The 24,764-nt window shown below is 37.8% G+C and overlaps 1 protein-coding gene across 1 annotated transcript in view; it reads right to left on the reverse strand.

Moving 5' to 3' along the window:
• The window catches only part of RAB38 (RAB38, member RAS oncogene family), a 62,386-nt gene that overhangs the window by 26,723 nt on the left and 10,899 nt on the right, over positions 1-24,764 (reverse strand). Inside the window, exon 2 of the mRNA XM_033206017.1 lies at positions 8,011-8,291. Coding sequence (XP_033061908.1) covers positions 8,011-8,291 — 281 coding nt within the window. The remainder of the gene's footprint in view (positions 1-8,010; positions 8,292-24,764) is intronic.

Below are 24,764 nucleotides of genomic sequence, written 5' to 3' on the forward strand. Positions count from 1 at the left end.
TCCCAGCTATGAATTATTTGGCCCAAAATGCAATAGTGCTGAGGCTGAAAAGCGCTATACCTTATATTAGGATTTGCCAAATTTTCTAAGGAAAAGGCACTAATTGAATAAGAATTGTTATTTAGTTGGCATTTTTTTTAATAAAAACCAAGTATGGTCGTCCTTTGATTTTTGGACATTACTAAGAAACTGTTGAATCTTTGAGTTCAGACTTCTACAGTCCATTAGAATTCTCAGCCAGAAGTGTTTATGTTAATGGACATGGTCTGACACACTGCAAAGCTTTGCTCTCTGTTTCCCCTCCACGTTATACTTCAGCCTCATTGAACTTCAGCATTGTCAGCACTTTCTGTTATTTCTCAATTCCATGCCTTCCACATGCTGTTTCCTCTGCCTAGAATACCTTTCTCCTTCCATCTCTGCCTTTGAAAATTCTGAAGATTTTACAAGTCTGTGTTCCCTTCCTACCTTCCTACCCTCATACATCATATGGCCTCTACAGGTTTCCTCAAGAGGTGTCCTCTCTCCAACCGATATGGCTGGTACTACCTAGGAGATAGATATATGCTAGGCCAGCTCATATAGTGCAGTTCAGCCCTCTCTTCTGATGTATGTCCTTGCCTAGAGAGATGAAACCACAGTGGAGATAGCTCTTGGAGTGGCTGCATCCTTCTGACCTCAGATAAACAGGCCTTTCCTCAACTAGACTCAGCTCTAGGATCACAAGGAATTCTGAATCTGAGAAAGATTGCTGAGAAGCATTGAAACACTTTCGCAGATCATGGAAAATGTGGGCTTTGACCAGATAGCTAGGGGTCAGAATCACGACACAAGGCTGCATGCATGGCTTTGAGCAAGTCCCTTAATCATGCCACGACTCCTTCTCTCCATGGAAAATAGGGATAATGCCTCATTATTGTAAGAATTAGTGATAATAGCTGTGAAATGCCTGGAAGGTTCTTAGTATGCAATAAATGATTGCCCTCTCTACAAATAATACATGGGCACGAAAAAGTTGCATACATAATTTCAAGAGATTCTTGGTGCATCCTGTGCACTGAAGCATGGATCCTCTTTTACAGTCAGCCCATGGTGTCATGAATTGCTTAAGTCCCTTTCCATAGGTATCTGTAGAAAAAATATGTTGGAGTCAGGCAATTCCTGAAGAAAGAGTTAATAGTTAGCCAGAGCAAGAATTATTTGTTGGGGCAGGGTATCAGAATCAGGGATTCTAATTGGAGTTCTGAAGACTCCTTACTACTAAAGCCAGGGTATTTTTCTATGTTTCTTCTCTCACATCCAGAGCTGGACTTTGTTGGGCAAAATGAAACACAGAAAAAGAATGTCCACTGCATTATAATCCCATACAGTGTGAACATCATGAACAAAAGCAGAAAGATGAGAAAAAGATACGTTTCTGACAACAACTAGAATAAAAGTACATGTGAGAAAAGACCCTTCCTTATCCAACTCACCCAACAATTCCATGTGAATTGCTCCATTGTGTCACATTTCTTGGAAGATGTACTTACACATCTGTATATCTGTCATTAGACTTTAAACTCCTAGAGATTAGGACCACATTTTACTCATTTATCTATCCCAGTCCCTGGTCTACCATGTATCAATTGCTCAATAAATAGTTATTATACAAGATCAGACTAGAAAAAGTTGTAAGGTAGTACAGTGCAGTGTGGAGGTTGGGTGGTTAAGCTGTTCTGTCAGCATATCTAGCTTGAAATCCTGACTCTTCCACACACCACTATGAGATCTTTCGCTAGTCACTCTCTAATTTAAACTTTAATTGCTTCCTCTGTGAACAGAAAAAGTAACAGTACTTACCATACAAGATTATTTCAAGGATAAGCTAAAATGCATGTAAAGTCACTAGCACAGTGCTTGGCTAAAGAGAAGCTATTCTTATTTTGAGGCATCGGTGGTAAACTTTGAAGCATAAAGGGTCAGATGGTAAATAATTGAAGCTTTGCAGGCTATAAGGTCTCTGTTACAACAGTTTAACTTTGTAGTTGTAACATAAACGCAGCCATTAATAACATGTAAACCAATGAGCACAGCTGAGTTCCAACAAAACTTTATTTACAATACAGGGCAGGCCATATTTGGCCCACAGGCCATAGCTTGCTAATGCATGTTCTAAGGTGTCTAAATTTAAATCATTAAGAAGTAGAACCTACAGAAGATTCTTTAACTAGGCAGTGACAAAAACAAAGTCATCCCTTGAGCAGGTTAAGTTTTTAATAGCATGCAAAACACTACAGTGAGCAAAGTCTGGAGTCAAGTTATTATGATTGTCCAAACATGAAACAGGAAAGATCTGAGCTCTAAGTAATGAAAATATGAACCATGTAGGATAGAATGACATATGCAACACCTTGCCTTATACAAACCAAACTATGGTTATAGCCTCTGATTGTTCATTTCTATTCTCCTATTATACAGTATCTCAGTCACAGTTGGACCTCAGACTGTCTAGTAAATTACAAGCATTGATATAGGGAACCTCTAGAGAATTGATTAGCTAAAGATAAAATATTATTATTAATTTACATTGATCCTTAAATAGCTAACTAGCTTCAATTTGAGACTCATATACACTTCAACTATTCCCAACTTCAGAAAACAATTTTCATTCTTCATGTACCACATTAATAATCTGTCAGAAGTGATGACTCAAATAGTTGTACTACAGACTGGTGGACATTATGTGAAATCACTATTAAACACAGCCATCTTTCCTGTATATTATGATTCTAAGTGATTCTAAGTTTGCTCCGGTTTTAGATTTTAAATCAGGCCCTTCCTTTTATGTCCCTAAGTATAACCAGCTCAAATCAGTTCAGCTAAAAATACAGGGTTAAATGTGCTGTGATAAATTAAGTCAGTGGAGGTATACCTTATAACTTCATCTAAATTATTTGGAGATGGATGCCTACAACCTACAATTGGTGGAATCTAGGTCATCTGCCTGTGCCTAGCTGCAAAGGAAGCAAAAGAAGAAAGTTTTATGAGTTCTTCTTGGCGAGGTGAGCTTCCTGCAGCTGGAAATTCCCCAAAGATAGCAAATGTATTTAACAGTTGTTAGAAAGCCAAACAACATGAGAAAAATCCACTACACTGTGAAACATCCATTCCTCTCCCTAAGAGAAACTAATACCATCTTATAGAAAACAGTATTAGATATATTCTTTTTCTCAGCAGAAGAATACACATTAACATTTTTATTTTTAGCTTCAAAATAAGAGGCAAAAATTGAGTATAATTTAACATAAGCTTCTTCCCAGTGCACCTGTTGCTCTTAGAACATTTTGGGAGAGAGGGTGGGTCCAAAAAGTCACTATAAATAACATAGAAAGAACCAAAGATATCTGTTAGGAGTAGGACTGGTGTAGGGAAAGCAAGAACTGGAGGCACTGGAGGTTCTTTCTGTGAATTTGACTTTTGTCCCCGATATTGCATAGGTACAACTTGCTCCATTCTTTCCCACCTACACTAGTGTTTGTGGTGGTGTATTTGTGAGCATAGCCACACCTGATCCACTCCGTTATGTGAGCAGAATGGAGCAGGCTGGAAAGGGCTAAGATACAGAAACAGACTTTTCCACCAGAGTGTGGCTGTTGTGTGCATCACAGGTAGAGCAGCTTATAGGCTGTGGGTAGAGACAGTAGGAATGGTGTAGAGTATGTAAAGTGTGTGTCTGTGTGTGGTGGGATCAGATACTATGCATCTGGGCCCCACATACATTATTTCTCTCTCTTTTTTTGGGGGGTGGGGGATGGAGTTTTGCTCTTGTCGCCCAGGCTGGAGAGCAATGGCATGATATTGGGTCACTGCAATCTCTGCCTCCCAGGTCAAGGGATTCTCCTGCCTCAGCCTCCTGAGTAGCTGGGATTAACAGGTGCCCAACGCCATGCCTGGCTAATTTTTGTATTTTTAGTAGAGATGGGGTTTCACTATGTTGGCCAGGCTGGTCTTGAACTCCTGACTTCGTGATCCGCTTGCCTCGGCCTCCCAAAGTGCTGGGATTACAGGTGTGAGCCACCGCGCCCAGTCACATTATCTCTTATGCTATTATGTCTTAATGCTCACGGTAGCTCTAGGTGAGTGGGTGTGATTAGAGAGTGAATTCAAAAACAGCAACTGATGGAGATTCAGGCAATGGGCACCAAGAATGTACCAGGTAATTTGGTCAGCAGGTAGCAGAACCCAGTCAGCCTCTGAAATAGGCCCTGAAGATGTACTAACAAGAGAAGGGCAGGGCCCTTATCCTAAAGAAACAGATCTGCCAAAGCAGATTATAAAAATGGGATATGGGCACAGGAATATTAAAATATCCATTATTAGAGCTAAAGTATGATGTAGAGAGTAAAATAAGTTGAGCTCATGATCTACGGGGTGACCATGGAAATTTAAATTACAAATTAAAAATGAAGGTATTATTAATAATTATGCTGGAACAGTAGGTATAAACCAGGAATTTGGGGGGCAAAATGGGACACACAAGTACCCCAATTATACATCACCTAGAGAATCCACGGGGGAATTCAATGAAATACAGCCAAGAAAGCAAAATAATGCAAATGTTAAAAATCAAAGAATATGACTCAGAAAAGACTATTTTCTTTCCTTTGGTTTTAATATTGGGAGAGATAATGTGAAAAACCAGAGACACCAACATGTATTTAATTTTTATTTTTTCTCTCTTAATTCACTTGCCAGCCAGGGGCTACCATGATTGCTCCAGCAACAGCATTAGTCATGAAAACTCTCATGGAAACTTACTCCATAGGACTGAAGAGCAAGAGGGTAAATTTCCCTCAGTAGTAGGGTCCGTGGTAAGATGGAGGCTGGTTTCAATGACTAACTCATCTAAAACCCTGAAAGTTTCAACTGCAGAGATGTCCAAGTTGATGATACCTGAAGGATTTCTGCTGGATGTGCCCATGGGGACAAAGCCAGAAGTTTGACTCAGAAGTTTCAGCGATGCAAAGAAAGGAAATCAGGTATTTATCACCAGACATTATGTCGTCACTCAAAAGGACTCTAATTTTTAGTAGATTGACTGTCTAAGAGAAGGATACCTACGGGAAATGTTCTCTGATCTCAAAATGAAGGAAGGAATTCATAGCTATCCCCAAAATCTACCATCTCTGCTTCAGGCAGACAGTTAAATCCAGGCCTCAGTTTTGTAAATGTTGTAATACTATAGTCAGAAAGTTAGCAGAGCTTTATCAGAGATCTTTAAAAAGAATTTTAAAAAAGTTTGACACTCCAGTTTGTCAATGCTGCAGGATTGTTCCTGAGCTTCTAAGTGTTGACTCTGAATACTAATCTGGCACAGGCAAGACATTCTCGCTAAGACATTCAGAAGGACAACCTCAATAGCATTACGCATGGAAGGAAAAAAGACGCTGAACATGCCTTCTATATTTTACAATAAGGCCTTGTACTTTCTTGATTATATTAGCTTGTGAAATCTCATGTCCCCCCTCCCCAACACTGTACAAAGCTTCTCTTCAAAGTTCACACTTACAGGGATTTGGAGGATTAGAAATCCAGTACCTAAGAAAGGTGGGTCAGCCAGTCCTAAAGGTACTAAACATTGTGTCCTTAAGCAGGCTGTTTAACATTATAGTGGTTGAGCAAGGAATGTCAGAGTGAGGTGAAAAATGTCTTCAGAAGGTCTTCTGACCCACATGTAATTTCAAGCCTCCCTACAGATTCATAGGCCTCTTCCTTTCTTTTTTCCCTTTTTCTTATTAGCACTTAATAACTATCACACACTGTATATTTTATTTATGTTTTGTTGTTGTTTTTATCCATGAAGACAAGGTTTTATCTGTTTCATAAGTTTCTACATTCTCAGTGCCCAGAACATTTGTCTGGCATATAGCAGGTATTTGATAATATTTATTAATGAATGAATGAATGAATGAATGAATAACAGAAGACTCCTCTCCCCATGTAAGTATGGGTCATTCAATCTAGTTAGCACTTACAATGTAATGTAATCAACTGAGAAAAGGAGTTCTCCAAAGTCCTACTATTTCTCCCCTGTGCCTGGAGGCTTCTGAGCTGACAGTGACATTTTTTGAAAGAAAGCAATTTGAAGGAATATGCAGGAACTTTGGAGTGAAATTGAGTGTGGTGCTAAAAGGAAATGAAAATAAGTGAATTCACCCACATTTTGGAATTTAAAAAAAAAAAAAAAACAGGCTAACATTCAAAAAAGAAAATAGACTACAAAAAGAAACCATGCTTGTTAAATTTCTGTAACTTAATCATACCTTTCAGTTGTGCTCTGTCCCCCCTTACAGCAAGAAATCCTTCAAACTAAAAAGGTTCAATGAGAGTCAAGAAATATAAAATGATGGGGAATGTATCCTGAACCAAAGGAAGAATCCCAAGAAACGGAGGAAATCAAAATTTTAAATAGAATGAAAGGGAAAAGCACACTGGCACACTCAGGCCTCAAAAGGAAGACAACAACTCTTACAACTGAGCAATAACAACTTTCCAAACATAAAAGCTAGTGACAGAAGAGCAAGGAGACAGGCTTCAAGGCTCTCCAGGAGTGGTTCAAACAAAAAAAATCCCGCTGTGACAGAAAAAGTGGCACCACTGCCCTTTTCTTCCTCTCCATCATCTCCAATACAAGTGCTTGCTTAATTGTGCTGGTCTTTGTAATGTGGTGGTGTTCTCAAATCCAGGTTTTCTTTCCTATCTATAGCCACTACTCCAGTTTAAGATCTCATTATGTTCCCACAGAACATGGTAACTACCATGCCACTCTATCTCCTGGTTCACTGCCCTCCAATCCATCTTCCAATAGTTTCTCCAAGGCAAATTGGACCATTCTACTCTCCAGTAGAAAACCCATTACAGATTCCTCCTCAGCCTTTTGGAATGATGACCATTCCAGTAATATTTTCAAACCATTTGCTAATGAGGTGCACAAATGTTCACTATAAGGCCCATGTGTGAACTCCATAAGTACAGAGCCCATGGCTATCTTATTCACAGACGAATCCCAAAAACTAACGAAGTGCCAGTGCTCCACAAACATTTAATATTTGAATAAAAGTGGAAAAATCATGATATAAAACCATGTAAAATGCAATCCTAATAATGTAATTATATGCAGACACACAAAAGTCAGAAAATACAGCAAAAATAGTTACTCTTTTTAAATTTTAGTTATGGTTTTTTATTGATTTTCAAATTTTGCTATGAAAGTTTTTTTTTTTTTTTTCTCCTGTGATACTGAGATTTTTTGAAATACAGGCACAAACAAAAAGAAAGTAGAACAAAAGCTAGACACCTGACATATCAGATGGCAACATTAGGGAACAATGGGATGTATATTATCCTCATCACACCATACAGGATCCTTCATCTTCCAGCCCTGCCTCAGCTTCACCTCCTGCCACTTTTCTGCTACCCAGGGAAATCAGTATGGCCAAGTTATGCTGTGTTCTTCACATTTGTGCTTGCTGTCTATTCTCTGTTACCCCACCATTCCGGTATGCCCAATGTAGTGTTTGCCATCTTTTCTTTCCTAGGAGCAAGCACATTTCCTGATGTACAGGTGAATATATTAAATATCGATTGTGTAAGTTAACTAACACATGAATAAGGCTTTTACTATAAAACCATACTCACATAATAAAGTTGTTATGAGGACTAAATAGGAAAATGCATGCCAAATATGCCTGGCTCATAGTAAGACCTCAAAAAGCAAACACAGTTATCCACTATTACTATTGTAACCTTGTATAAGTTGCTTTGCTCCTCTTGCCACAATGATAAATTGTAGACAATAATTCCTGCTTTGCCTACTCATTGCATTGACATGAGAAAGAGCTTAGAGCAATCTGGAAATCACAAATCACTAAACAAACATATGATTATCATTATGAGATAGTGATGATTATATGCCATTTTCTTTGTGAACCTTGCTTATATTAAGCTTATTATTTAAAGTCATATTACCTTTGCTGATGTTTCAAACCATCCTACGAAACCATGCTCCTTGCAGAACTGGTCCATCTTGAGGCCATTGTTCATGAGCACATCCTTACCCTGGTCACATTTGTTGGCCAACAAAACCACTGAAACCGGTTTGCCATTAGGGAGAGTTAACTTGGAGTCCAAATCATTTTTCCACTTTGCCACTGCTTCGAATGTGGCTGGCCTGGTGACATCGAAGACAATAAATGCACCCATAGCTTCTCGGTAATAGACCCTCGTCATATTTCCAAATCTTTCTTGACCTGACACCAAAAAGAAATAAAAATAAAAACGTATTACAATTGCAAACTGAATCATATTAGAACTTCATGAAGCCTCCAAGATGAGCAAGTCAATCAGTAAAATGCTTCATCTTTATTGATTATCTTTAAAGAGTGAACTAAATGTGCAATCATGCAGCTTTATTCTTGATTTTTGATTTCAGAAGGGAATTCATTCATTTAACAAATACGTACTGAGAAATTTCTGTGTACCATGTAATATTCTAGACCTATGCAAATATAGTATTCCAGTAGCCACATGTGGCGATTTAAATTAAATGAACAACAAAAAAAAAAAACAAAATTTTAAATTCAAGTACTCTGTCACCCTAGCTAGCTACATTTCAAATGACCAGTAACTGCATGTTGCTAGTGCCTATTGACTATGCCAATAATAAAACATTTCCATAAGTATAGAACACTTGATTGGGCAACACTGTTCAAAATATTTGGGATACTCTGATTAAAACATAAAAATTCCTGTCACCACGGAGATTACATTTTAATGGCAAGACAGATTCTAAACAATAAACATAATAAATAACAAAATTATGGAGTATGCTTAAAAGGGATCCACAATCTAGTCCAGTTAAAGGTTATATATTAGCTACCATTCATTCATGTTTACTAACCATGAGAAATGTGATTTACATAAGTGATCATTAAGGTGCAATTATTACCCCCATTTTAAAGTGAGAAAATTGAGACTTAGTCTAAGTAACATTCTCAAATCATACAGATAGTAAGCTTAAGAAATCGTAATTCAAACCTGAGCTGTTTGAATCTAGAGCTCACAGTCTTTTACCAACATTAAATACTCTCAACTACTAAAGTATAGGCTTGTACTCTCTCTTCTGCAGGCTTATATACCAGGACCACATACAGGACCATCCCACTGAATTTGACTGAACAGATATTTATTGGACATCTATTGTATTGATGCCAGTTTCTGGACTACTCGCTCAGAATGCAGCAGTGAACTAGATGGTCTCTACCCTTGAATACTCTACAACCTATTGGATAAGAAAAGCCCTCCTAGAGCAAAACACTAAGTAAGTTTTGTTTTTGTTTTGTTTTGTTTTGTTTTTTAGGATAAAGATTGGTTTTAGAATTAGTTGGAATCAATTTTGCTCTGATGCTTAATCTTCTGATTGAATACTGTCAAGTTTCTTAAGCATTCTAAGTTTATTTTTCCTTATCTGCAAATTGGCAATAATAATATGTACTGCACAGTGTTGCCACGTGGATGAAGTGAATTAATATATGCAAAGCACCCAGCATAGTACCTTAAAACTAGTCAATACTAGAGTTTTCCTTCTCTTTTGGCAGTATGTTAAAAAATATGAAAGACAATATGGCACAAGTTCTGAAATCAGAGTTTCAGATCAGAGTTTATGACAAAAAAAATTATAAATATTTCAGCTGAATAACAAAAATGAACAAAATTCTATTACTTCTACCTCTGTGTACTAATGGTTGCTGAAGACAGGAGCTAATGAAGACTTGTATTTTCTGAACTCAAAATCATAGAAGTATGTGACCAGACGAAGCCTTTTTATTCTGATTTGGGAATTTATTAATGTTAACAGTCTTATAAAGTTATATAAATTAAAACAAAGTTAGCGTGTATTTAACAAGTCAACTTTTATTGGAAAAGTAAAATGCTAAAACTGGGATGTATCTAAGAAAATACAGGTTAACGTATCTCTAAGAAGAACACTTTACCCTTAATTTTGAGCTCAAAACTTTATGATGGTAAGTTTTAATTCAAGTTAGCAAGCTGTTTTGTAGATGGTTATATTTACATTGGTAGTAGCACTGAAGTTGTAAGAGAAGGCTCCCTAAGCACTTAGTGAAAATGAATGAAGGTTGAGGGCTCTGGTCCCAGTGTGTGAGCCTGTGTGCACAAGCAAGTACCGCTGGAAAAAAGAGTATTTTGTCATAGCCAGAGATGCGTTTTTTGTTATACCAGAGATGCGTTTTTGTTATACCAGTATTTTGTTATACCAGAGATGCGTTTTTTATCCCACAGTTGTCTAGTCAATGAAAGAAAGGGGCAAAATATTCTCCACATGACACATAACTCACAGATGAACTTTTAGTTTTCCCAAATAAGTTTTAAACTTCTTTTTTTCTTTTTAAATTCCTGGCGCAAACAGTGATCTCCTTTGATACTGCCCAGGGTGGCCATGACATTTCAGAAAAATAGGGTAAAAAAGCCTTCTGTGATTACTCAGAACTTCCAAGGCCTTTAGGCTTTTAAAGGATGTCTTATGATCTCTTTCAAGGATCTAATCAGATGAAGAGCAAAGTCAGGGGTTAGTCAATAATCTGCTTGTCCAGAGGTTTTCATAGTAGAATAAGGCGGTCCTGAAGAATAAAGATTTTGCATTTTAAATATATGATAGAGTTATTTTAAGACCATACAAAAAGCAATACATAGGCTATATATACCTTCATAGAGAATCAAAAAGGAAAATGTGTGTTTGTGTGTGTGTGTGCATGTGTATGTGTGAATGTATGTATATTAGATCAGAAAGAAGAAGACAGCTTGTTTCTAGAAAGAAAAGATGTTTATATGTTGAGGTCACTGAGCCAGCCCACTTGGAGAGTTTATATTTTTGGCATTCCAGCAAGAGGTCACATTTAGATCAGAGCATTCCCAGCACTCACACTGTTTCCTTCCTTTTTCAGCTGATAGTCCTCTTTGCTGTTTCTTATTCAAAAAATGAGAACCATGTGACTCAGAGTGAGTGCCTACTTTTGGGCAAAGTAGAGACCTGATGAATTCACCATAGTTCAATTTACTGTTTAAAAAATGACTATAATTCAAAAACTTCCCTTGATTTTAGATCATTTATTCAACACACACTTATGGAATAGCTAATGTGGCTAAAGCTCTATACTTTGTGCTGGAAATATACAGTTTTTGCCCAGGAGGAATTTCTAAACTAAGTTTTGTCACACTGGATTACTGCACTGAAAATAATCCACTTCACCACGTAAGTCCCCAATGCTCTTAAATACACACTTCATAGCAGTGTAGATGTGGCTCATGATTCAGCTTTCAGCTATGAAGGGTGTTAAATGGGAGAGCAATCAACCAAATCACAAAAGTTAATATAATTGCTACAGGAACAATAGTATTTACATAATCTCACAGCAGAAGATACCAACTTGAAAAGTCAGAAGATGTGGTCTTAATTTTACTCACTGGTTACCAGAACAGGCTCACACACATATATTTCTCTCACTGAGACTCAGTTTTCTTATCTATAAAATGAACTTGGTGTGGCTGATCTCAATGGCCCCTTCCTCATGCCTTAGATTCAATCAAACTTTGGCCCTCTGTCCCAACAGCCTGAAATGGTCCATTTGGTGTCACAGACTTAGCTAAAAATACACACAAGCATCACAGCTGTAATGTGTACCTGCCCATCCTCTCCCCCAGCACTGCTCCTGCTCCAGCTCAGCCCCTCATTGCTCCTCACCTGGACCCCTGGCAGCTCCCTAAATGGGGATCTCAGTATCTAGGCTGTCAACAATGTCTCTCTCCCCAAATATAAACATAAATGTAAGCACAAGTCTTCAGGCAGTTGCCATTCTGGCAGCATAAGAAATCACTCTGGCGCCTAAGAAATACCCATCCTTAGTTGGGTTGCACTTCTCAGAGATTCTTTATTGTGTTGTTTTTGTGTAGAGATCAGGAATCTGTATTTTTAAGCTATCTCTAGGTGATGTTAGTGTGTGACCTAGTCTTAAAACTGCTATTTCTTTTCTTTCTTCCAAGATAGTAGATTAGAGCCTTTTAGCATGCCTCAGCCACGTGGAAATAGCAAGATAGTGCATAAAGGCCAACTGTGTGAGCTTTATTTCAAGAAGGAAAATGGGAATCCACCAGGACAACCCAAATTGAAGGACACCCCAAATCCCAGGGAGGAGAACATGGGCAAACATCCCCTTTGATGGCATCCAGCTAATAAAAGTGAGAGAAGCTCAGGTACATGAGAGAGGCAAAGAGCCTCCTTCTGTGACCTGCCTTTCCACTGAGGATCCCAGCAAAGCATGATAAGGTAAAGCACTTTGTATCTCCCAAGCCCTGGAGCTAACTTGCAGAGTTTCTTGGAGACATTGTGAGGGAAAGACTTGAGGAAAAGCTGCAGACATTTTCCCATACCCAGGACCAAGATCAGGATGCCATTTTTAATCCAAGTGCATAGAAAGGCAGCCATTCATTTTAATCTCTAGCCAGAGACCAGGGCACTCACTCTAGAGCAGCGTAGGAGTCTCCACAGCCAGAACTGTGGAAAGTCCCTCAGTAGTAAGTGCTGGAATTGTGTTCTCCTCTGTCACAACCTTGGGACAGGAGGAGAGCTGATAAAGCTGCAGTTTCTACTGGGCAGTAATACTTGTATGCAGGGCCAGCTTGGCAATCTGGAACCAATCTGCAGGTATCCAGCCTGCTCGCCTGAGATTGTGGTGCAGCAGGGCCCTCTCTGCTCTACTCCTAGGCAGAAATCCTGGCATTCAGAGCACCCACTTGTCTAGACCAGTAGCCTGAGTTGCCCCACCCACGACAGACATAGATCATGGTACAGCAAGTCCCTCTCCACTCCATAGCTAGGCAGATCTCCAGGCATTCAGACGACCTGTTCACCTGGAGCAATAGTCTGACCTGCACCACTCATCCTGTGCAGTGATCCTGGTGCAGGGAAGCAAACTCTGTTTCACACCAGGGCAGATCTCTGGGCATTCAAAGCACCTGCTCATCTGGCTCAGCAGCCTGAGCCACCACACCTATTCTGAACATAGACCATGAGGCAATGAGGCACTCTGTGCTCCATGCCCAGGCAAATCTCCAGCCATTAGGAGCACCAGCTCACTGGAACTGGCAGCCTGAGCCATCCCACCCCTCCTGTGCAGAGATTGTGGTGCAAGGATAGCCTCTCTGCTCTACATCCAGGCAGATCTCTAGGCATTTGAAGCACTTATTCTCTTGGATTAGGGGTTTATAGGCTGCTACCCTTCCCATGCAGTGCACTTGGGGCTAAGGAGATTTCCCAGCTTGATGCTGAGGTACACAACTGGGCACTTGGTGGCTGCTCCCCAGATTCTCCCTCAGCACAGGTGCTTGCCCCTGTCATTAGGGGACCTGTAGATGAACCTACCTGGTCTGGCCCCACCCATTGCGGCCCCCAGTCCCCTGGGCTGAGCAGGGAGCTCAGACAACTGTGCGTTCCAAGAATCAGCCCATTGCCTGAGGCAACAGAGAGCTTCTGCCAGTAAACAAGGATCAAGTATATACCTAGTCACATTGGCCACAGCCTGCTATGACGCATAAGCACTGTCTACTGGCGTATAGGTCAAACTGCACGGCCCAATATAAAACCTACAGAAAGAAGTACATAAGGCTACAGAAGCAAAACCAAAAGACCCAATGGAGCGGGAGAAAGGAAAAGGAAAAGAGAAAGAAAAAAATAGCAATGGTATGATAGGGAGATAAAGAAAAAGAAAAAAAATCCTACAAACGTGAAAATAATTATAAAAATTAGAAGTGCCAAAATTTCCAAATGAAAAGGAACAAGCACAAAAATCCTGACACTATGAAAAATATGAATGCAGTGACACCATTAAAGGATTGCACTAGCTTTCCAGCAAAGGTCCCTAATGAAAACAGAAACTCAGAAGTGACAGATAAAGAATTCAAATCATGGATTGCAAGGAAGCTCAATGAGATCCAACACAAGATTGAAAAGAAACTTCTAAAGCAGTCCAGAAAATGAAAGAGGAGATGAATCTTAAAACGTAATTAGTCACAGCTTCTAGAATTGGACAACTCACTTAAGGAACTTCAAAATACAATTGCAAGCGTTATCACTAGACTAAACCAAGCAGAAGAAACCATTTCAGAGCTTGAGAACTGGTCTTTTGAACTAACGCAGACACACATACATAAAAAAAAGAGAATATTTTTTAAATGAAGAAAGTCTTTGAGAAATGTGCTATTATGTAAAAAGATCAAACCTACAAATTATTGGCATTCCTGAGAGAGAAGAAAAATTTAAAAACCTGGAATATGTATTTGGGGAGATAATTCAAGAAAATTTCCCTAACCTTGCTAGAGAGGTAGACATTTAGATACAAAAAATCCAGAAAACACCTGCCAGATACTATACAAAATGAACATCACCAAGGCATATAGTCACCACATTGTCCAAGATCAATGCTAAAGAAAAAAATCTTAAAGCCAGCTAAACAAAAATGTCAAATTGCATAAAAAGGGAACCCTATGGCTAAGAGTGGACCCCTCAGCAGAAACCTTACAAGCCAGAGAGATTGAAGGACTATTTTCAGCATTCTCAAAGAAAATAAATTCCAATCAAAAATGTCGTATCCCAGCTGGGCACAGTGGCTCATGCCTATAACCCCAGCACTTTGGCAGGCTGAGGCAGGCAGATCATGAGGTCAGGAGTTCAAGACTAGTCTGGCCAACATAATGAAATCCCGTCTCTAATAAAAATACAAAAATTAGCTGAGTGTGGTGACACACACCTGTAGTCCCAGCCACTTGGGAGGTTGAGGTAGGAGAAACGCTTGAACCTGGGAGGTGGAGGTTGCAGTGAGCCGAGATCGTGCCACTGCACTCCAGCCTGGGCAACTGAGCGAGACTTTGTCTCAAGGGGGAAAAAAAAAATTTATATCCCACCAAACTAAGCTCGTAAGTGAAGGAGATTTTAAAAACCTTTCAAAACAAGTAAGTCCTAAGGGCATCTGTTATCACTAGACCAGCCTTACAAGAAATCTTTATGGGAGTTCTAAATATGGGAATGAAAAAACTATACTGGCTACCACAAAACTACACTTAAGTACATGACCCACAGGCCCTATAAAGCAACCACACAACAGAAACTTATATTTCAAAGCAAACCAGCTAATAACTTCATGATAAGCTCAAGACCTCACACATAAATATTACCTTGAATGTAAATGGTCTAAGCTCCTCACTTAAAAGACACAGAATGGCAAGTCAGAAACAAACGAAACCCATTCATATGCTATCTTCAAGAGATCCATCTCACATGTAATGACACCCATAGGCTCAAAGTAAAGGATTAGAGAAAGATCCAGCACATAAACAGAAAACAGAAAAGAGCCCAGGTTGTCATGCTTATGTCAGATAAATCACACTTTAAACTGGCAACAGTCAAATGGGACCAAAAAGGGCAATACATAATAATAATGGGCTGAATTCGACAATAAGACTTAACGTCCTAAATATATTACGCATACAACATTGGAGTAGTCAGATTCATAAAACAAGTACTTCTAGACCTCTGAAAAGACAGAGACAACCACATAATAATAGTGGGGGACTTCGACAACCCACTGTCAGTATCAGACAAATGATCAAGGCAGAAAACTAACAAAGAAATTCTTAACTTGAATTTGACATTTACCGATTGGACCTAACAGACATCTATGGAATACTCTACCCGCCAACCACAGAATAAACATGCTTCTCATTTGCACAGAACATATGAAGATTGAACACATGCCCAGACATGAAGCAAGTCTCAGTACATTTGAAAAAATTGAAAACATACAATCATACTCTTGAACCACAGTGGAATAAAAATAGAAATCAGTATCAAAATCTCTCAAAACCACACAATTACATAGAAATGAAAACAACTTGCTCTTGAATGACTTTTGGATAAACAATAAAATAAAGGAGATTTTCTAAAAAAATCTTTTAAATAAATTTAAAAAAAGGGACACAGCATACTAAAATCTCTGGGATGCAGCAAAGGTAGTGTTAACAGGAAAGCTTATGGTGTTAAATGGCTAATTTAAAAAAGTTAGAAAGATCTTAAATTGACAATGTAACATCAGAAAAAAAAAAAAACACTAAAATCAGAGCATAACAGAATGAAATTGAGATCCAAAAATACATACAAAGTATCAATGAAAGCAAATGTTGGTTATTTGAAAGGATGAACAATATCAATAGACAACAAGCTAAATTAACAAAGAAAAAAAGGGAGAAGATCCAAATAAGCCCAATCAGAAATGACAAAGGTGACATTACAACTGATCCCACGGAAATAAAAAAGATTATCAGAGACTATTATTAACTCTTCTTTGCAAACAAACTAGAGAATTTAGAGGAAATGAATAAATTCCTGGAAACACACAATCTGCCAACATTGAATCAGGAAGGAATTAAAACCCTGAATAGACCAATAATGACTTCCAAAATTGAATGAGTAATAAAAAGCCTACCAACCAAAAAATGTCGCAGGTCAGACTGATTCACAGCTAAATTCTACCAGACATATAAAAAAGACTTGGTATCAATCCTACTAAAACTATTTTCAAAAAATCAAGAAGTGTCTCCTCCCTAACTCATTTTAGAAAGCCAGCATCACCCTGATACCAAAATCTGACAATGACACAATGAAAAAAGAAAACTACAGGCCAATATCCATGATGAACATAGACACAAAATTCCTCACCAAAACACTAGCAAACCAAATCCAACAGCACATGAAAAAGTCAATTCACTATGATCAAATAGGCTTCATTCCTGGATGCAAGGTTGGTTCAACATATATAAATCAATAAATGTGATTCACTACATAAACAGAATTAAAAACAAAAGACATATGATCACCTCAATAGATTCAGAAAAAGCTTTTGATAAAATCCAACATCCCTTCATAATAAAAACTCTCAAGAAAATAGGTATCAAAGGAACATGCCTCAACATAGTAAGAGTGATCTATGACAAACCCACAGTCAACATGATACCGAACAGGCAAAAAGTAGAAGCAATCTCCTTGAGAACTGGAACAAGACAAGGATGCCCATTCTCATTGTGCCTACTCAACATAATACTGGAAGTGCTAGCCAGAGCAATCCGGCAAGAGAAAGAAAAAAAATCCAAATAGGAAAAGAAAAAGTCAACCTATCTCTCTTTATGGCCAATATGACTCTATACCTAGAAAGCCCTAATGACTCCGAGAACTATAAATGACTTCAGTAAAATTTCAGGCTTCTAGAACTGATAAATGACTTCAGTAAAATTTCGGGATACAAAAATCAATGTATAAAAATCAATAGCATTTCTATCCACCAATAATATTAAAGCTAAGAGCCAAATCAAGAAAACAATCCCATTTACAATAGCAGCAAAAAAAAAAAAAAAAAAATATATATATATATATATATAAAATACCTAGGAATACATCTAACCAAGGAAGAAGGTAAAAGATCTCTACAAGGGAACTATGAAACACTACTAAAAACAACCATAGGTGATACAAACAAAGAAAAAAAATTCCAGGCTCATAGGTTGGAAGAGTCAATATTGTTAAAATGGTCACAGTGCCCCCCAAAAATCTGCACATTCAATGCCATTCCTATCAATCTACCAACATCATTTTTCACAGAACTAGAAAAAAACTATCCTAAAATTCATATGGAATCAGAAAAAGCCCAATAGCCAAAGTAATACTAAGCAAAAAGAAGAAAACCAGAGGCATCACATTACTCAACTTCAAACTATAAGGCTACCGTAACCAAAACAGCATGGTACTATTACAAAAACAGACACATAGACCAATGAAACAGAATAGAGAAACCAGAAATAAAGCTTCACAAGTACAGCCATCTCATCTTTAACAAAGATGACAAAACTGAACAGTAGGGAAAGGACACCCTATTCAATAAATGGTGCCAGGATAGCTGTCTAGCCATATGCAGAAGAATGATACTGGACTCCTACCTTTCACCATATAGAAACATTAACTCAAGATGGAATAAAGATTTAAATGTAAGATCTGAAGCTAGAAGAAACCTAGAAGAAAACCTAGGAAACACCATTCTGGATATCAGTCTTGGGAAATAATTTATGACTAATTCCTCAAAAGCAATTGCAACAAAAACAAAAATTGACAAGTGGAACCAATTAAACTAGACAGCTTCTGCACAGCAAAAGGAACTATCAACAGAGCAAACAGACAATCTACAGAATGGGAGAAAATATTCACCAAATACACATCCAACAAGTGTCTATTTTCCAGACTGTATAAGCAATTTAAATAACTGAACAAGCGGAAAACAACCCCATTAAAAAATGGGCAAAAACATGGACAGTTCTCAAAAGAAGATATATGAGCAGCCAAAAAATGTGAAAAAATATCCCACATCACTAAACACCAGAGAAATGCAAATCAAAACTACTATTAGATACCATCTCACACCAATCAGAATGGTTTTACCATTGACTAAATAGTCAAAAAACAACAAATATTGGCAAGGCTGCAGAGAAAAGGGAATGCATTATACACTTTTGGTGGGAAGGAAAATTAGTTCAGAAACGGAACTACTTACTAGTCAACCCAGCAATCCCATTCTTTTCTATATATCCAAAAGAAAGCAAATCATTCTACCAAAAAGACATGTGCACTCACATGTTCATTGCAGTACTACTGACAATAGCAAAGACATGGAATCAACCTAGGTGCCCATCAATGGTGGACTTGTTAAAGACAACATGGTACATATTCATCATGGAATATAATGCAGCCAAAAAAAAAAAAGAGTAAAATCATATCCTTTGCAGCAACATAGATGTAGCTGGAGGCCATTATCCTAAGTGAATTAATGCAGGAACAGAAAACTAAATACTGCATGTCCTCACTTCTAAGTGGGAGCTTATACATCAGGTAATCATGGACACAAAGATAATAACAACAGAAACTAGGCACTACTAGAGTGAGAAGAGAAGAAGGGACAAGGGTTGAAAAACTATTGGATACTATGTTCACTACCTGAATAAGGGGGTCATTTGTACCCCAAAGCTCAACATCATGCAATATACCCATGTCTGTGTTACAAACCTGCATATGTATCCCCCTGAATCTATAATAAAAGTTTAGAAAAAAGACAAGAAAACCTCTATCTCCATTAGAATCCACTATCAAAAGGTAAGTCTTACCATTACTCTCTGCTGTTTTGGCTATTCAGTGACTCTTATATGCCTAAGAAAAATACACCTTCATTGATATGTCATTTAATGTAGTACATTTTTGGTTCCGACCACTTTTTCAAACCCTTGTCATTTCCTTCAAAGTGATCCACGGCCAAGTCCCATTGCACTACTTGTTCTTTTTAAAACATATCCTAAATTACTTTCCAGATTCTCTTGCCTTTTTATATCTTTGTGCCCAAAGCCTGAATTCCCTCCTCATCTCTACTCCCACTCTGTTCAATAAAATCCTATGCATGCTTCAAATGTGCCCTTAAATCTCACCACATTTGTGCATACTTCCCTGTCCTGACAGCTGGAATCACTGAATCTCTTCTTTATGAACCCACAGAATTTTAAAAATTCTACACCGCTGACACTTATTATGCTGTGCATTCATGCTTGGATCTCTAACCATGGCACTGAAAATCTTGGAGAGCAGATTGACCACGTTTTGATATTGCAAAACCCAAGGCTTATTTCTCCACCTTTAGGATACAATAAGAGCTCAAAATTGTATGGTGGAAATAAATTCAAATTAAGGTTCCTCCTTCCTCTAAAATGCCTTATCGTGTATTTGTGAATTAGTGCTGCATACTGATGAACTTACTCTATACTCAACTCCAAATTCCAGTAAATAATCAATAGATGGTTATTGGAGGAGAAAATTAACATTATTCCAACAGAGTTATGTGCATATCTGTTGTAACAAGTTTCAGCCTGGATTATTATGCTTTCATAATCATAAGAAATACTACCTTGGAATCAATTTACTCTATTCCAAATGATACATGTGTTGAGGTCATAGAACAATCAGTAGACCTAAGAGTGACACCAAGATGTTCTCTATATTTCTAGGGAGTAACAGCGTGGAAAACATAAATATATAATCAACAGGAAATATGGACCTTGCACAATAATCTAGAAGAAAAATAATCAAACTATAATTGCTGCAATGATCTAAAGGACACTGACATCACAATGGCTTATGCTGTTTTTGAAAGCTCAGGGGAAACCCACATACTGAAATCAGAGTCAGGCTGACATCCCAGTGATGGTGGTTATTTCCAGTCTTTGACAAAAGCCTATTTGACAGTCTGGTGGTGGTTCAGAAACTCTTTCATCTGTTTTCGTGACTTTGCCCCATCAAACCAATGACAGAAACACATAAATTAATCACCATTTTTCCAAGTCACCTAGGTGTATATCCTAGAACTCACCTGGTACAATCTTCCCCTACAAAATAACAAGCCACCCCATAGACAGAACCAAATTTCTGCAGCCCCTGTGACAAGCACAGCACTCTATATAGTAAGCATTCAGTATGGTCCCCATGCTGAGTGAAGGAATAATTCTTAATTCCTTACTCCTCTCCCAGTGGATACTTGCAGGTTTATTAGGTATTTAAGAGTTTTCTCTCATGTCTGGTCTGTTGCATTCATCACTTTCTTTCCACTCCCACTGAAATCACTTTAGTTATGACTGTCTAATTTCTTCTCATCTAATCTCATTCATTCATTTAACAAAAAAATTTAATCCCTATAGTTTTCCAGAATTATAACTAGGAACATATAACTAGAACATACAGCTGGTTAGCTAGTTATGTTCTAATAACTAGAAAAAAAAATCCTTGCCTTCATGATGATTCCATTCTACCCTCTGACCTCCTGTTGCATTTTTAAAGTTGCCCTCTTAGATCTACAAGTTAAAGGCTAATTTTCAGACTGAGGTCAAGGTTTGTCCCAACTTATGCCTTGCTAGCCTCTGCTAAGTCCTGCTTCTTGCTTCCACTTAATCCCATACCATGGCAAATCTACTACCACTGAAAGGTACCCTCTCTCCCTCATCCTTCACCTAACCAGATTCTACCCATTCTTTAAGGTTGTACCCAAGCCCCACCTTCTTGGAGACTTTTATGACTGCCTGGACTCACACTCATTCTCTTAACTCTTCCATATTCCCACAGTACTGACTAACTAGCTCACTCGCTCAACCATTTCATCAGGCCCTGCCTTGTACTTCTTTTTATGTGCTGCAAACCTGTGCAGCCTCTGTCCCCAGTAACACTGTAGACTCCTTGAGTCCACTGTAGAATTACTCAGTTACTATACTCTGTGTCTCCATAACACAGGTACCCTGAGAGGCTGTTAGTTTATGCTCACAATGCACTTCCAGAATAGAATAGAACTAGTAATACAAGTACTCTTTACACAATGAAATAACAATATTTATTTCTTATTTGCAAGAGGGAACCCCAGCAGGAAAAGGAGTAGGCTGAATAAAAGAAGATCTTTGATCTAACTCATTTACTTTTATGCCTACTGAACTTCTGTCATTTTTAAGATCCCATCTGAAAAAATATCTGTTCACAATTCAGAACCACCCAAACTCTTTTAGCAATTTCCTTGGTTCCCCCATAATCAATGACTCTCATTTCACCCTACTGTTAGTTACCATCTCTTACAGGCAAAATTTGTCTCTACTCAACAAGAAGATAAAAGCTAGATGAAGGATATTGAATTAAGTAAGCTAAAGTTAACAAGAGAATAAGATAGCAGAAGAAGTAAATATTGGCTTTATTGTTGTTCATAATTACCTTACAGAACAAAAGGTAGATGGATTATAGTGATCTATTTTTAAAATACATTTTCAAAAGTATTCTCATTAAATTGTGAATGTATATTTAAATTTAAGGCAGTGCATGTGATATATATGTGTGTATGTGAAAATGAGTACTAATACAGTAGCTCAACAGATTTTTTGTCAGAATAATTTTAGACTGGAGTCCAGTGCTGCCAGCTTAAGCAAATAACTCATGTGGATGGAGATAAAAAGATCATTTACCAATGTAAGGTCCAACAGTGGATAAACAGGGGAAGGAATGAAACCAAGTCATGGATGAGAGGTTAGAATGAATCAAGACAGAAGGACCGGCATCTCATGTTTATAATTAAATAAATAAACAACCTAAAATACCTCTGAACTGTAAGCTCAAATGTATTACACTAAAAACCTATTTTCGAATTACTTGTCATTTGAGACAATACCAGTCAGTAGCCATTAAATACATTTTTATAAATAACCTCCAAGAGATCCTGAACTCTACAGGTTTCATTCTTAAGGAATTTCCATTTTCCTTTAGAGTTATAACTCCCAAAATATATGCCAAGGTGCTCTAGGGGGTGCCATGGTGAACTCACATGGGTGAAACAGGATATTTTAAAATTTCAATGCAAATACAGTAGTACTCAAGATTCATTAGACACCCCAGGAACTACTAGCTTGAGGCAGTTCACAGTGTTAACACTACATACATTCCTTTTGATGTCATTATATCTGTTTGAAACTGGGGTTTGGAAGTTGCTGTGATGAAAAGCAAAAATCATGTGAAAATCAATGTGAAACAGGAAATTAGGGTGGTATGGTAGTGGCATCCACTCCGGCTCAAAGGTTTGAGAGGGTGTTTAACGGCCAAAGTCATACACTTGCCTATAGTAAACTGCAGTGATTAAAAATGAAACAAAAATAATTTTCTTTTAAATTATATGTTCTCTTTTTTTTCTTATGGCTATTAAGTTGTTAGACCATAACACTTATTAAGTTGTTTGTTGCTATTTAATGAACAGGATTGTTAGGTAGTGCTTTTGGCCTAGAGGCACAATGAAAAAATTAACACTAAGGATTTGGATGCGGTTAACTGAGAAAGTTTGAGAACTTGTGCTGTAGCCTCCAGAGTCTAGTGTATTTTTTTTTTAAGACACACACACCACACAATACATGCATACAGGTCCTTGTATGACCCTATAAATCTTTTTATTCTGATACCAACAAGCACCACAGCTATTCTTAGCTTTAATTTTTAAACTAGAGACTTGTGTCCCTCAGGCACAGTGGTTTTCCTGCCTAAAAGTAGTATATGAAGATGACTGTTAATAAGTCAAACCAACCATATGGTGTCAGCAATAATGCATGCAAAAAATTCAACTCATTCAATTATTAGATCTATCCAAAAGTATACAGCTTAAAATTAATAAATTACTATTTTAAAATATATAATGAGCACCTTCTAAATGCAATGTATAACAAACCATGAGATGTGAAAACTATTATGCTGTTTATCATGCATTAGGAAACAGCAGAATAGCGTGGCTAGAAAATAGGATTTGTAGTTAGACGAAATCTCGGTGCATATCGCAGCATGATCTCTTACTGTTGGTAAGACTTCTGAAAAGTTTTCTGTGCTTGTTAGCTTGTTTATCTGTTTTCTGGCCTGTTTATAGTTCTCTCATCTCTATAGTAGGGTTAACAACAGTGTCCATCAGATAATCTCATTATGAGCTGTAAATAAAATAATGCATATGATTGCACAGAACTATGCCTGACACTTAATAATTAGTGGCTATTTATAGCATGTTATGGGAAAACAGTCTAATCAAGAATAATTTAAATCAGTAAGTTTTCATCACTCTTCTTAAAAGAGCAGTTTTATGCAAGGCTGATAAACTAATTGAAATTTATATTTAAATAAAAGTGATAAGGAACAAAGGTTAAATAATACATCAGAATAACACAAACTACAAAAAGTAGAGACTCAGTGCAAAAAGTAATAAAACATTTGAAACTATTAATTATCCTTTTCTTAAATTATCTACCTCTTGCTTCCAAACACCTGCCCTTGCTAGGTTCTCCTCATTCTTGGTGCTTTCTTCTTCTCTACTTCTTTGCTGACTCTACAGTAAATTTCATTAAATTATTCAGCAAATAACTCATGGCAGGATTTACTAAAAATCATGAAGCAAATCTGGATAGGTAGAAAATAACTGTAATACAAAGCTTAACTGGAGAAATGCTACAAACAAAGGAAATAAAAGTCGCATTGGACTCGAGGGAGGAAGAAGTTACTACTGACAGAGAGAACTAGGAAAGTCTCTGTAGAGGAGTTGCCCTTTCAGATGGGTCTTAGACATCAGGTGGGATTTGGATGTGCTTCCAAAGGGAAGGACACATGAACCAGCAAGGCAAGCAGGAGCAAAGGCTCAGAGACAAGAAGCATGAAAATGAACCAGGAGTGGCAAGGAGTTCAAATGGTTGAAATTTAGACCTCATCATGGAGGGAGGGAGAAAATGGTATTAGAAATGCTATTTAAAGACAAACTGTGGATGACTTCCGGTGTCCCCAGTGCTATACCATTATCTCCTCTCCTCCACTGCACAAACTTCCACAGGGCTGGGTGCCTTCCCAATTTGATTATCATTATACCTCAATGCTGAAGACAGCACCCAAACACTTAGTGTTAAAAAAATACATTTTTAATTACTCAAGTTTCCTTGGTAATCAGCCAGGTAATCTTGTGTTCTGTTACTAATTCTACCATTAACAAGCTCTGCGGGCCTGAGAGACTAATGTTGCCTCCCTTCCAGAT

The sequence above is a fragment of the Trachypithecus francoisi genome, unplaced genomic scaffold, assembly GCF_009764315.1.
Source record: "Trachypithecus francoisi isolate TF-2019V2 unplaced genomic scaffold, Tfra_2.0 Lachesis_group8, whole genome shotgun sequence".
Lineage (NCBI taxonomy): Eukaryota > Metazoa > Chordata > Mammalia > Primates > Cercopithecidae > Trachypithecus > Trachypithecus francoisi.